We start from the raw sequence: 15002 nt of genomic DNA on the forward strand, positions 1-15002 counted from the left end.
GATAGCAGCTGGGCGTGGCGGCGTGGCGAAGTGACCTGTAACGCCGATGCCATACGTTTGCTTCTAGATTCCACATGTTTCGACCGAGCTGCATCAAACTTGGCCTGAGTGATCCTGGAGGCTTGCCCGTCAATCCTAAGTCATCACATTATGACGTCATCTAAGCCCCGCCCCCTGGGAACCGGAAGTGCCGTTTTTTTCCTTGGAAAGCTCTGTTTATGGCTCTCTTGACCTTATCAAGTTGCTTCTGTGTTGGATGACAGATAGGAAGTTGATCTCGCTTGCTTTAAAGTGCCAAGAGTTTTCAATGGCGGCAACGCCGTTCGTATACGTTTGCCTCTACATTCCACATATTTTGACCGAGCTGCATCAAACTTGGCCTGAGTGATCCTGGAGGCTTGCCCGTCAATCCTACGTCATCACATTATGACGTCATCTAAGCCCCGCCCCCTCGGAACCGGAAGTGCCGTTTTTTTCCTTGGAAAGCTCTGTTTATGGCTCTCTTGACCTAATCAAGGTGATTCTGTGTTGGATGACAGATAGGAAGTTGATCTCGCTTGCTTTAAAGCGCCAAGAGTTTTCAATGGCGGCAACGCCGTTCGTATACGTTTGCCTCTACATTCCACATATTTTGACCGAGCTGCACCAAATTTGACATGAGTGTTCCTGGTGGGATGCCGGACGATCGTACGTCATCGTATTATGACGTCATCTAAGCCCCGCCCCCTCAGAACAGGAAGTGCCGTTTTTTTACTTTCAAAGCTCTGTTTATGGCTCTCTTGACCTAATCAAGATGATTCGGATGATAAACTCTGTCAATGCTCGCTGCTGGCTGAACCGCGTGGGCGTGGCCAAATGGCAAATATCAGTCCCTCGCCATATGCATACGTTTGGCTCTTATTCACGCATGGATCATCCGATTGGCGCCAAACTGGATATGTATGACCTTTGTTCACCTCTAAAGAGCCCAACTAGGTTGAAATGTAATTTGACTCCACTGCGCCCCCTAAGTTAATACATGGGCCGTATCTCCTCGACGCATCGACCGATCTGCGCCAGATTTTTCGACAGTCGTCGGGGAGCGCCGCCGAACGCATTCACGCGTGTCGCCCGGTGGACGGGCGGGGAAAACGCGCGACAGCTCCTGCGGCGGCTGGCGTGCGGCGGTGCTGGAAACTGCGGCGGAGCTTCCGCGGTGGGGAGCGGGCTGCGGCTCTGGAAACCGAGCGAGAGCTTCTGCGGTGGCCGGAACCCCCGCGGTGGCCAATAGGCCGGAGCGGCGCTTGCTGCGAGGGCCGCCCGAGGCTGCTTGCAGCTTTAATTATTATTATTCTTCCCACCTCTTCGTGTGCCTTTTTGGGGGCTTTATCATATTCAAAAACTCACCAAACTTGGCGGAAGCGACTAGGCGGTTTAAAAATTTTGAATTTTAAGGTTGCCGCAAAAATCGCAAAAAAAATTGCTCAACGGCGGCAACTAGCAATTTTCAACAGACCCATTGCTATTCACTTACTTCATCGTAGAGACTTGAAATTCGGTACAGTTGTAGAGCTCACTAAGACGCTCAGAATTTACAAGTAATGTCATAGTGCAAGTATCACAGGAAGTCGGCCATTTTGTATTGAAGGTCCATTTTTTACCTCGAGTTTGACGTTTACAGCCTTCGCATTTGATCGAACTCCTCCTAGGGATTTCGATTGATCGGCTTCAAACTCGGTCAGTCTGATCATAAGGCATGTCTGATTTAAAGTTATCAAATTGGTGAGTTTTGGAGCATGTTGAAGGGGGGTTACCAGGGGTCAAAGTTCACCTACACGCCATGAAATAAAAACCTCTTATATTTCATATACAAAAACACATAGAGGGACCAAACTTTCAGTGATTGATCGACATCGAGTGTCCTAAAATACCCTGCAGTGAAATTTTTTTTTTATGTAGGCCACGCCCCCTGAGAGCAGGAAGTGTAATGTTTTACTGTGAACGGTCGCTATCTTAGCCCTTTGACCTAATCAACATGAAACTGTGTCCAGAGACAGAAGACATGTTGGTGTGTTGTGGATTCCAACCCCGACCGGCTGCGATGAAGCAGGTGGGCGTGGCGGCGTTGCGAACGCCATCGAATTTCGTTTGGCTCTGAATTCCACAGTTTCGGGGTGAGCTGCTCCAAACTCACTAGGATGGATCCTTATCCATCCCCGAACAGGAATCCATAGCGATATTTGGTGGGCGTGGCCTAATTTTTCTATAGCGACCCCTAGAGTATTTTAAATGAACAGCCCCAAGCCATGCTTAAACCTAGAATTACGAAACTTGGTACATATGTGTATGTTTTCAGGACGTACAAAAAAGTCTCTTGGAGCCATGCTCTAAACCCAACAGGAAGTCGGCCATTTTGTATTGAAGGTCCATTCTGGACCTCGAGTTTGACGTTTACAGCCTTCGTATTTGATCGAACTCCTCCTAGGGATTTCGATTGATCGGCTTCAAACTCGGTCAGTCTGATCATAAGGCATGTCTGATTTAAAGTTATCAAATTGGTGACTGTATGAGCTTGCTGAAGGGGGGTTAGCAGGGGTCAAAGTTCACCTACTCGCCATGAAACACGAAACTCTTATATTTCCTATACAAAAACACAGAGAGGGACCAAACTTTCATTGATTGATCGTCATCGGGTGTCCTAAAATACCCTGTGGTGAAATTATTTTTTTAAGTAGGCCACGCCCCCTGAGAACAGGAAGTGTCATGTTTTACTGTGAACGGTCGCTATCTTAGCCCTTTGACCTAATCAACATGAAACTGTGTCCAGAGACAGAAGACATGTTGGTGTGTTGAGTTATTCCAACCCCGACCGGCTGCGATGAAGCAGGTGGGCGTGGCGGCGTTGCGAACGCCGTCGAATTTCGTTTGGCTCTGAATTCCACAATTTCGGGCCCAGCTGCTTCAAACTCACTAGGATGGATCCTTGTACACCCACCGACAGGAATTCATAACAAAATTTGGTGGGCGTGGCCTAATTTCTCTATAGCGACCCCTAGAGTATTTTAAATGAACAGCCCCATGCCATGCTTTATCCTAGAATTACGAAACTTGGTACACATGTGTATCTTGTCGGGACGTACAAAAAAGTCTCTTAGAGCCATGCTCTAAACCCAACAGGAAGTCGGCCATTTTAGATTGAATTTCATTTGACCTCGATTTTGACTTTTACAGCCTTCGTATTTGATCGAACTCCTCCTAGGGATTTCAATTGATCGACTTCAAACTCGGTCAGTCTGATCATAAGGCATGTCTGATTCAAAGTTATCAATATGGTGACATTTGAACATGTGGAAGGGGGGTTAGCAAGGCTCAAAGTTCCCCTGTGATCGACTGTGTAATACAAAGGGCTTTGTCATGTGTAGGGCAATGCTGCCCTCTGGTGTCGAATAACTGAAATTACTGAAATAGTTTCATTATTTCAGTAATTCGACACCAGAGGGCAGCATTGCCCTACGGAAAGACAGAGTTCAATTTTGTAATGTAGGAAAAAATTAAAAATTTGTAATTCTACTGTGAACGGTCGATAGCTTCTGCACCAAACTTTGCACGAGTGACCCTGGCGGGATCCCTGACGACCCTATGTCATCATATTATGACGTCATCTAAGCCCCGCCCCCTCGGAACCGGAAGTGCCGTTTTTTTCCTTGGAAAGCTCCGTTTATGGCTCTCTTGACCTAATCAAGATGATTCGGTTGATGAGGTCTGTCATTGCTCGCTTCTGGCTGAACCATGTGGGCGTGGCCAAACGGCGAATATCAGTCCCTCGCCATATACATACGTTTGGCTCTTATTCAGGCATAGATCATCCGATTGGCACCAAACTGGATCTGTATGACCTTTGTTCACCTCTAAAGAGCCCAACGGGTTTGAAATGTAATTTGGCTCCACTGCGCCCCCTAAGTTAATACATGGGTTGTATCTCCTCGACGCATCGACCGATCTGCGCCAGATTTTTTGACAGTCGTCGGGGAGCGCCGCCGAACGCATTCACGCGTGTCGTCTGGTGGACGGGCGGGGAAAATGCGCGACAGCTTCTGCGGTGGCTGGCGGGCGGCGGTGCTGAAAACTGCGGCGGAGCTTCTGCGGTGGGGAGTTGGCTGCGGCTCTGGAAATTGTGCGAGACCTTCTGCGGTGGCTGGAACCCCCGCGGTGGCCAATAGGCCGGAGCGGCGCTTGCTGCGAGGGCCGCCCGAGGCTGCTTGCAGCTTTAATTATTATTACGATTCTGCCCCCCTAAAGAGGAGCCTTTTTGGGGGCTTTATCATATTCAAAAACTCACCAAACTTGGCGGTGGCGACTAGAAAATTTAAAAATTTTGAATTTTAAGGTTGTCGCAAAAATCGCAAAAAAAATTGCTGAACGGCAGCAACTAGCAATTTTCTGTTGACACAATGGTATGAACGTACTTCATCGTAGAGACATGAAATTTGGTACACATGTAGAGCTCACCAAAAGACTCAGAACTTACATTTAATGTTATAAGCCAACTATCACAGGAAGTCGGCCATTTTGTATTGAACGTCCATTTTTTACCTCGATTTTGACGTTTACAGCCTTCGTATTTGATCGAACTCCTCCTAGGGATTTCGATTGATCGACTTCAAACTTGGTCAGTCTGATCATAAGGCATGTTTGATTTAAAGTTATCAAATTGGTGAGTTTTGGAGCATGTTGAAGGGGGGTTAGCAGGGGTCAAAGTTCACCTACTCGCCATGAAACACGAAACTCTTATATTTCCTATACAAAAGCACATAGAGGGACCAAACTTTCAGTGATTGATCGACATCAGGTGGCTTACAATACCATATGGTCAAATGATGACATCACTTAGGCCACGCCCCCTGAGAACAGGAAGTGTCATGTTTTACTGTGAACGGTCGCTCTCTTAGCCCTTTGACCTAATCAACATGAAACTGTGTCCAGACACAGAAGACATGTTGGTGTGTTGAGGATTCCAACCCCGACCGGCTTTGAGATAGCAGCTGGGCGTGGCGGCGTGGCGAAGTGACCTGTAACGCCGATGCCATACGTTTGCTTCTAGATTCCACATGTTTCGACCGAGCTGCATCAAACTTGGCCTGAGTGATCCTGGAGGCTTGCCCGTCAATCCTAAGTCATCACATTATGACGTCATCTAAGCCCCGCCCCCTGGGAACCGGAAGTGCCGTTTTTTTCCTTGGAAAGCTCTGTTTATGGCTCTCTTGACCTAATCAAGTTGATTCTGTGTTGGATGACAGATAGGAAGTTGATCTCGCTTGCTTTAAAGTGCCAAGAGTTTTCAATGGCGGCAACGCCGTTCGTATACGTTTGCCTCTACATTCCACATATTTTGACCGAGCTGCATCAAACTTGGCCTGAGTGATCCTGGAGGCTTGCCCGTCAATCCTACGTCATCACATTATGACGTCATCTAAGCCCCGCCCCCTCGGAACCGGAAGTGCCGTTTTTTTCCTTGGAAAGCTCTGTTTATGGCTCTCTTGACCTAATCAAGTTGATTCTGTGTTGGATGACAGATAGGAAGTTGGTCTCGCTTGCTTTAAAGTCCCAAGTGTTTTCAATGGCGGCAACGCCGTTCGTATACGTTTGCCTCTACATTCCACATATTTTGACCGAGCTGCATCAAACTTTGCCTGAGTAATCCTGGTGGTATGCCCGTCGATCCTACGTCATCACATTATGACGTCATCTAAGCCCCGCCCCCTCACAACAGGAAGTGCCATTTTTTTCCTTGGAAAGCTCTGTTTATGGCTCTCTTGACCTAATCACGATGATTCGGATGATAAACTCTGTCAATGCTCGCTGCTGGCTGAACCGTGTGGGCGTGGCCAAATGGCGAATATCAGTCCCTCGCCATATGCATACGTTTGGCTCTTATTCAGGCATAGATCATCCGATTGGCTCCAAACTGGATCTGTATGACCTTTGTTCACCTCTAAAGAGCCCAACGGGTTTGAAATGTAATTTGGCTCCACTGCGCCCCCTAAGTTAATACATGGGTTGTATCTCCTCGACGCATCGACCGATCTGCGCCACATTTTTTGACAGTCGTCGGGGAGCGCTGCCGAACGCATTCACGCGTGTCGCCTGGTGGACGGGCGGGGAAAATGCGCGACAGCTTCTGCGGTGGCTAGCGGGCGGCGGTGCTGAAAACTGCGGCGGAGCTTCTGCGGTCGGGAGTTGGCTGCGGCTCTGGAAATCGTGCGAGACCTTCTGCGGTGGCTGGAACCCCCGCGGTGGCCAATAGGCCGGAGCGGCGCTTGCTGCGAGGGCCGCCCGAGGCTGCTTGCAGCTTTAATTCAAATTCTTCTCAAATTATTTCGACTTTAAGGCCAGTAGTCAAAAACGCCCGTGGCCCTTTCTGATGCTGAAGGGTCCAATTAAACCATATGAGAGTAGCATCACTGCTGCAAGTGTGACAAAACCAAATGGCTAGAAAACCCTTAATTAGAAGAGACACATGGGAAAAAAATAACAAAAAATGACATTTCTGTAAGCTGAGATAAGGTTCCTGAAAGGTGAGTGGAAGTAATTGTGACAGTAACTTAACTGACTTCTGTCTTTTTTCTTTTTTTTTTGGCCTCATTGAAATTAGCTTATCTCGCAAAAATGCAATGGGAAAACTTTTTTTGTATTACAAAAAATAAAAAATAAATAAATAAAGAGTCACATGATCAACAACCAGATGGTGCGACTGGCGAAAACTACAAATAGACAACAGGAAGTAATTGGAGGATGATGGCAGGTCATGTTTTTTAATGACTTATTGCGTCAACAAACTTATTAGCGTAATTTAACTGTGTTTCACATTTAGTGGAAACACCGCAATTGCGAAACTGTGTTTTTTCGACATTAGCAGGAAATCAATAAAGGTTAACGAACATTTGGAATGGAAACGCAGCTTGCGACTTACTGTATGGACTCTAGTGTTAACCCTTTACGTTTTACTACTGGCTGAGAGTTTATATATTTAACTGTTTCTCCTGTCTGAAAGCCACTGATCTAACGGCTAAACTTTCTCCTAAAAAAAGAATATGTCTGTCTCTCTGCTCTTAAAGCATCTTGTAACAGCTCCTTTCGTCCTTCAAGATGTGGTTGGACTGGACACAACTCATGCTCGTGTCCAGTGAAGGTTGAGGTGAAAGCTGGATTAACACAAACACGCTACGTGAGAAGGGTAGCCTGCGTCAGCAATCAGACTCCGGATGCAGCACTTCTACAAACAACACTGCCTCCCCCAAACAGAAGTAGTTAACACACAGAGAGTTTCTGACCGATTGCTCAGTGTTCAGTACACACATGAAAAACGTGTGTGTAGATGGAAAGCCATTACAAGCAGAATTCTCTCTGAAAACAGACTGAAACATTTTTTTTGCAAGTTCATTCAAAACGTGCACTGACCTGTTTGCGCTGGACAGCCTCTTTCAGCAACTTAACGACGTCTTTCCCCTCACAGTCGCTGGCTTTGAAGCCCTTCGTCCACTTCAGAAGAATTCCCTGCAGAAAGGACGGCGAGGGTTTGGCACCATGTTAAAATGATCCACAGGGATAATTTACATGTCAGGTTTTATTGAGGAAAACTTTACAACAATCCCAGGAACTTACAGAAACATCAAATGTTGTTGAGAAACCAAGTGTTTCAGTAAAAACTCATTTTGATTATTATATACATTCATTTTCGGTGCACAGAAAGAAGAAGAACCCGAACTATTACACCTTTCATTTGCAATGAAACAATACTTAAAGTGCCCAATATTATACTAAATATTGATACTGATGGAAATCTGTTTAGAGTCTCAATTCACTCCAATCATATTTGAAATTTGTTTCAAAACCAGATCAAATTTGTCAAGTTCTACATTCCAGAAACTGTGGTGAAAGAAAGAATGCAGTCATATATACATGAATAATGGAGTGTGTGTTTTATTTTATATTAGATTAGCTGGTGACTGGAGTTAACTGAATGTGTGTGTGTGTGTGTGTGTGTGCGTATGCCACAAAATCTTTCACGCCACACATCCTCCGATATGACAGGGTCTACTTTCATCTGCCAGCACTCAAGAGTTGTGTGCTTGGAGCGGTTGGAGTTGTCAACGCATTTAGACATTAGCCGTTTGGTCTCCAGTTCCTTCTGTAGGAGAGGATAGACGTCATCTGGCTCTGAAATTCAAAACGTTTGCTCAAGAAGCACAGAGGAAATGAGTCAAATGAAACGAGGAAAATCGAGTTGGATGAACCTTTATGTTCACCCAAACTTCATGAAGCAAAGTCTTTCTTCAAACCAAGAGAGAGAGAGGAGAAAAAAAGAGGGTCTGAAGGATAAAATAAATGATTGTGACAAATGAAATCTCAACCGTTCATGCAGTTCACGCGGGGTTCGCTCGGTTCTCAGAATACACACAGCTCGCCTCAGTATGTGGGAGCAGTTTTATGTTTTGCCGCATAACTGCTTAAAAAAACAAAAGAAAGAGCAGGGTGTAGTGAAAGGAGAAAATGAGTACAACAACCCAAGATTGAATCCTGCCAAACTGGCAACGTTTCGTAGGATTCCTTCTTGGGTTGTTTGGATATTTAAAACAAAAAGCGTATCAATAATGATCAATTATTATTGACCAATATGAAACGGTTATATTGTGAACCAGACCTGGTTGTACAGGTAAGAAACTGCTCGAGCATTTGATGCCCAGTAATAATCTTGGAATCATTTGCACAGAAGCTTCTCATAAACGTGATGCAATTGTGATTCAGTCATAAACCTTTTCACAAAAACCTGCTACACATTACAACTTTTCATGTATTAAAATTGTCCAAGAGATAAACAACACGATTGAATGTTCCACTGTGTTACTTCATTAAAAAAAATATTCCGTGAGAGATGTGAAGTCAGAGGTAAAGTGATTCTCTTATTTAAAGAAAATCCTCCCAGAATTTGAAGCACACAATTTGTAATGGTGTGAATTTTTATTACCGTTAAAAAAACATAATAAAATAAATTTAAAAAAAGTTCAGACTTATGTAGTAAACAAGTAGCCAGGCCAGATTGATAAAATCAAAGTAGTGGTTGGTGGAATGGAAAATAAAAAAATCAAAACCAAATTAAAACCATTTGTTCAAGCAAAACGTAATGAAACGCCTATTTGAGTATGTACGCTTTTTTCAAACAGAATTAAGTTAGTTGCAATATTTCCTTTCCTGTCATAAAACAGACAAAATGTCAAGCTGGAAACTGAACCTTTTTCACCCGGCAGTCACGTTGTGACACAATCTAGTTTTTCCGAGTCTGGTCGGCTGACAGGTACACGACGGACGTCTGTGTTTCGGGTATTAATTAGCTTGATTTGCAGAGAGCAGCTTGGCTGATTAGCAGCTGAACTGGCAACTAATTTTTCAAGTCAAAGTTCAAGGATCGGGTTAAAAAGCTTTTAAATTCCCATCAAATATTCTGGCCTGATTATGACCGTGGACAAGTCCTTGTTCTGACAAGAGAGAACCATCGAAGCCACGCAGCGTCCTTAAAAACAGAGAAAAACGCGGTTTGTTTTGATCTCACACGTCCAACATACAGCCTCTGCATCTAGACTGGTTGCTCCTAGCTAACAAAAGCACTATTATTATTTTTACATGGCTTAACAATAATGAAAATGTTTTATGTCAACCTAAATGGAAAACTTAACTTTCTGATGAGTTTCCAAAAAAAAAAAAAAACACAAATCCTCAGCTTCTTTAAAATGTTTGAGTTTTACTTAACTCTCTTGTGGTAAATTGCCCTCAATTTATACAATCACTTCACCAAAACGCCCAATTACCGTAGTTTGTTTTTTTTAAACCCTGAATGAATGATAGCTTATTTTACACATAATGTTTGGAGGCGGTGAAAAATTTTAAAATAGTCTTCCGTCACGTTGTGTGTTGATTCTAAATCTCGTCACCAGCTAAATGGCCCTCCTCACAGTTTACTGATTGTTCAGGCTTCCAGCCGCGATGAATGCTGGACTGGAATATGTTGTAGCAGAAACCGAGGTCCAGCGGATGGAGGCCGGCTCTCTGTGCAGCTATTCAGACTGACCTCTGACCGGCAGCAGCGTGGTTTTGTGAGAAAGAGAAAAAAGTTGGGGGGTTTTAAAAAGCAATTTGAAACAACTAATCAATCCGCTTAATGAAACATGTGAATAAATCTGTATTTCAAACCTTCGGCATAGGCAGCCTGCTTGATGTCACGCAACTAAAACTTTAGGAAACAATTCAAAGCGCACAAAGTTAACTGGACTTTATGCACACAGTCTGGTTAATACGACGGAGAAGGAGGGCCAAGCTAAGAGAAAATAAAAATATAAAATTATGACAATAAAGTTGGAATAATACAAGAATAAACTATTTTGAGAATAGTCCAAATATTACGAGTAGCAATGTTATGACTGTTCTCTTAACGCGACTTTGCTCTTGCATGACTTTATTATCGTATTATTACGACTTAAGAGAATAAAGTCATAATAATACAAGAATAATTACAACTTTAGTCTCATAATTTTATAATTTAATTCAATATTATGACTTTATTCTCGTAATTTTATGACTAAAGTAAAGTCATACAATTGACTTGAATTAAGTCCATTTTAATTGAGTCCATTTTAATTGACTTAATTTAATTCAATTAATTAAGTCAATTTTACTTGACTTAATTAAAGTAACTTTACCCTCGTATTTTTTTTTTATTTATAATTTTCTTAGCATGGTCTTCATACATCTGTATGTAAGGATTCAGGCCGGCGGAGAGAACGTTACCTCATCCAGCTTGGTTTGATCACATGGGAAAGAGAACGTAAACCCCAGAGGTAAGGACGCCCCTCTCATTCCCATGTAGTCCAGGAAGTCAGCAATGCAGTACACAATATGGTTGAAGAGCTGGGACACAGATAAAACAAAGGGAAATTAAAAATAATTACAAGATCAGTCAGTCTCAGGAAGCGTTGGGTAAAAAAAAAAAAAAGCCAATAAAGAAAGCTTTAATTTGCGGCATAAGCAAAAATCACTGAGCTGAAAACTTACACCACGGGAGAATCCTATTGCACACCTGCAGAGCTTTCAATAGCAGAAGAAAGGCCGCCTAAGGCGAGAACCGCTGCTCTGCACGCCACACACCCTGATGGCGGGAAGCTGCATTGTAGCCACGGCTGCCCTGAGGCAGACCGACAGAGGCGGCGCTAGCGTTAACATTATGCTTTACCACCAACACAGGATGAATATTCCTAAAGCTGAGCCACTGCTGGAAAATGCAGCTTGGGAAGCCGAAATACCTCGACTGCAGATCAAGAATGACAGCAATATGTGACCTGATGTGGACTAGTTATGTCAGTCAGGGCAAAAATGATTACCCACTTAATTTTGTTAAAATGGAGAAGGTTAATTATGACTAAATATTCATCTTTTTAAATAATCGAGGTTTTACAATTAGTAGATTCACGTTTATCCAGAAACTTTTACTGAAAAGACGACTTTCCAAAAAAGAGTTGCGTAACTGAGATTTAATTTGATTTATTAAACTATTAAACGTCTTGAAAGAAAGTGGCCCAGGTCCTGTTTTTATGACCGAGAATAAAGCTGCTCAATCGAGTCCTACAGCAAACATGCAAAATTCTCTGTGATGAATAGAATCCATTTTGTAAAAAAAATAAAAGAATGTGATGACTGTATTTGCTTGATTTTAGTTTTTTTAGTTTGTCCCATGTAACAAAAAGTATGGACACCCCTGCTGCAGATATTAGCATCTGCTAAAACCTGCAGCAGCAGATGCTAAGACGGTTTCCTTTGTTTGTATCAATGCCTAATGGGGCATTTTTGGTGTTTGAAATATTAAAATAGGAAATTATTAGTATTTTTAGAGCGGGTTTTCACGTTGTCATGGTTTTTAGCTATTCGCCTCTGGTCCTGATTTATTCACAAGAAAACCCACAAAAAAACATAAAAAAGAAAAAAGAAAAACAGGAATTTGTGTTATTGTAGTTTTTTCAGTTTGCACTGAAAAACTAAAAACCTAAAATGATTTTCAGCTGTTTTATTCCCAAACAACATAATACCTCTTCCCCCGTGCCCTGCAGAGTGTCCTGATCGATACTGTAGATCTTCTGGTGCATATCCACTTTCTGCTTCTTCTCATTTTTCAGTCGAACGAGAAGAACACGGAAACTGGATCCGCCAAGATCCAAAGCCAAGAAATCTCCTCGTTCTACAAAAAAATAAAATAGAGTAAAAAAAAAATTTAAATTAATAAATAAAAACAATTCACATCTAACAGGAGCAAGGACATATCCGAGTAAGAGGCAGCGGACATCTTGTTTTCCCCCTCACCCGTTCCGTCCGGGGTGGACCTGACGTACGTCGGCAGCATCTTGACGCTGGTCTGGTCGTGCGTTTGCTTGCACAGACCCCGCGCCATCTCCGCCGTCAGCCTCCGTTTCACCTCCAGCAGCTGCTCCCGGCTCAGCCGCAGGGTGCCGAGGACGCGCTGCCGCTCGGCGTGCTGGGCGGCGAGTCGGTAGGCCACCGCCGTCACCATGGCCGCGCCTTTCCCGCTGCCGTGCTGCGACTGCAAGAAGCGCACGTCGCAGTCTGGCACGAGGCGCCGCACCATTTTGTTGAGCTTCCTGGGAAATCTGTGGTGAAAAACAAAAAAACTCTTTTAATAAACGTCGTATTGTTTCCCAGTGAACTTTCATGCTAGCTAACTTTCCATCCGTGAACAAAACAGCACAGATGGCAAAGCAAACTGTGCTGGTGACTCAAGAGATTTAAAAATCCTCTCAAGTTGTACTAAAGAGTTTCATCGCTAATTATTTTAAGCCAGAATCGAGCAAATAAACTAACCAGAGGAAAACAAATTAAATAGAAAACCGGAATAAACGATTAAATGATACAAGGGTGTTGCGAGTATGAATAATTCATACTTATACTCACAACTGAATACGTATAAATATGTGTGTACTTGCATAGCGAAGAACACTTTTGTGTTTCTCAGATAAGAGACGGAGCCAGGTGAATTTTAATGAGGGGATCAGGGAGGATAATTAGGCCGTATTCAGTCGACTGGCCCAAAGCCGGTAGTTTAAATTCACCAGAAACGGAGGCTGACATTCAGCCTAACTAAGTCCTTGGAGCCATCCTGAGTATCTAACAGAGAAAATGACAAAGCCTCTGCCAGGGACTGAAGTCCTGTTATGTTTTACAACATGATCACCAGGCTGGACAAACATCTTTAAGACACTGGGAAGAATAGCAGGCAAATAAACAACTTTGTAAGCTCCAACTCCAAGTCAGTCAGGCAAACACTGATGACAAGGGAGAACTAATCCCCTCTGTGTGAACAAGCTCTAATTTTGTAAAGAGCGCTTAAACAATAAACGCAGAGATTATGTGTACTTGTTGGAACAATTTAATCCACTTTAGCTCAAATACACTCAGGAGGCGGAGAGGGGCATGCCGATACACTCCTCCCAGCTCCTCATTTAAGGAGCGAGATACACACACGTTGGTGTTCTGGGTCACTTACTCTGGATGACCCTTGTAGACCGAGCCGTCCACCCCGATGGTGATGCGCAGCTTTTCGGCCGCTTTGTTGTCCCGGATCTGTCGCATCACCGCCGCCAGGGCGGAGGCGCACAGGTGTGCGGCCCGGGTGGAAACGATCTGGCAAATCCTCTGAGTGGCGGCGCAGTCTTCAGCGGACGGGTCCAGGCCCAGGCTGCGGAGCGCCTTCTCGGCGCTAGCCAGACCTTCTTCAGCTCTGCAGGCAAAGAATCAGACGTTCAGTTTATTTCTGATCAGATTCCACAGGCAAGGACAGGAATTCAGGGAGATAAGTACTTTACTTGTAAGTAGGGCCTGGACTCTAGCATGTTCACTTTGATCAATTGCTTAGATTTAACATGTTGAAATTTTAAAGCATTTTTTTATTGGTCAATTTTTTTCCAGACAAAAGTTCCTTCCAGAACCTTTGTAATCCAATGTTTCCAGTACGCCCGTAAATCAGACGTACAAGCAACATCCTTAAACAGCAACTGATGACAAGATCGTTTCTCTCGGCCCACCGGGGTTTAATTCCTGCTTCAAAAACAAACTGATTGGACGCAGGAAAAGGTTTCAAGTTGTGCTAAAATGAGTTAGCCATCAGCAAAGCTATTCAAGCCTAAAATCACATCTAATGCTAAAGTCGCCGTCCACAGTTCAGATTTCTAAAAAAGTGTTTTTTCAAATACGTTTCTGAATCACTTGAAAGTTGTAGGGGCAAAATCACTTTGCATCAAATTCACAGCTGAATAATTAAAAAAAAAAAAGAACTCATTAAAAACAATAAATATTTTTCATGTTGAGCTCATAGGTCTAGTTATTCAATAAATTAGCATCAAAAATGGTTTTTGAATTGAAAATGTTCATTATGTTGTCAATACACGGTTTGCTTAAAATGAGATTCATTATAGACTCTGCAATTAACTAGTCCAAATCTTTTAATCGAGTCCCACCACTACCTAGAAGCTTACTTATTTATGCTTAAACACCAATAACGTCCCATATACTTGTAGTGCATTGAATTAGCATTTTAGCAATCCTGAAGAATTAGAACAGATGCAATTACTGGTAAGTAGGACCAAACATTTAAACCAGTTTCTTAAGTTAAAATCACCTGAAGAGGCATGAAATATTGCTTAATGGCACATATGTGATGGGATTTATTGAAAAGCATTAGGAGTAATAAGTAAAAAGAATAATTAGAAACATGTGCGTCTATATTTAATGTCGCAAAGAGTCTGAAACCAACAGACATGAGCGACTAATAAGTTATATATTTTTATGTAAATTTGTTGCAGCTGTCGTTTTGATCTTATAGGTTTCTAACTTTATTAATTTAATTCAATAATACTGTTAAATGTTTCTAGATTTATCAATCAAATTTTATTTGTATAGCACATTTCAGC

At 43.0% G+C, this 15002-nt stretch overlaps 1 protein-coding gene across 1 annotated transcript in view; it reads right to left on the minus strand.

Annotated features, from left to right (window-relative positions):
* Positions 1–15002, minus strand: part of LOC102226750 (hexokinase-2-like) — a 79198-nt gene that overhangs the window by 35213 nt on the left and 28983 nt on the right. Inside the window, exons 9-13 of the mRNA XM_005802139.3 lie at positions 13580–13813; positions 12382–12686; positions 12111–12259; positions 10819–10938; positions 7438–7533 (exon numbers count right to left, since the gene is read on the minus strand). Coding sequence (XP_005802196.2) covers positions 7438–7533; positions 10819–10938; positions 12111–12259; positions 12382–12686; positions 13580–13813 — 904 coding nt within the window. The remainder of the gene's footprint in view (positions 1–7437; positions 7534–10818; positions 10939–12110; positions 12260–12381; positions 12687–13579; positions 13814–15002) is intronic.

This window comes from Xiphophorus maculatus, chromosome 11 (assembly GCF_002775205.1).
Source record: "Xiphophorus maculatus strain JP 163 A chromosome 11, X_maculatus-5.0-male, whole genome shotgun sequence".
Taxonomy (NCBI): Eukaryota; Metazoa; Chordata; class Actinopteri; order Cyprinodontiformes; family Poeciliidae; genus Xiphophorus; species Xiphophorus maculatus.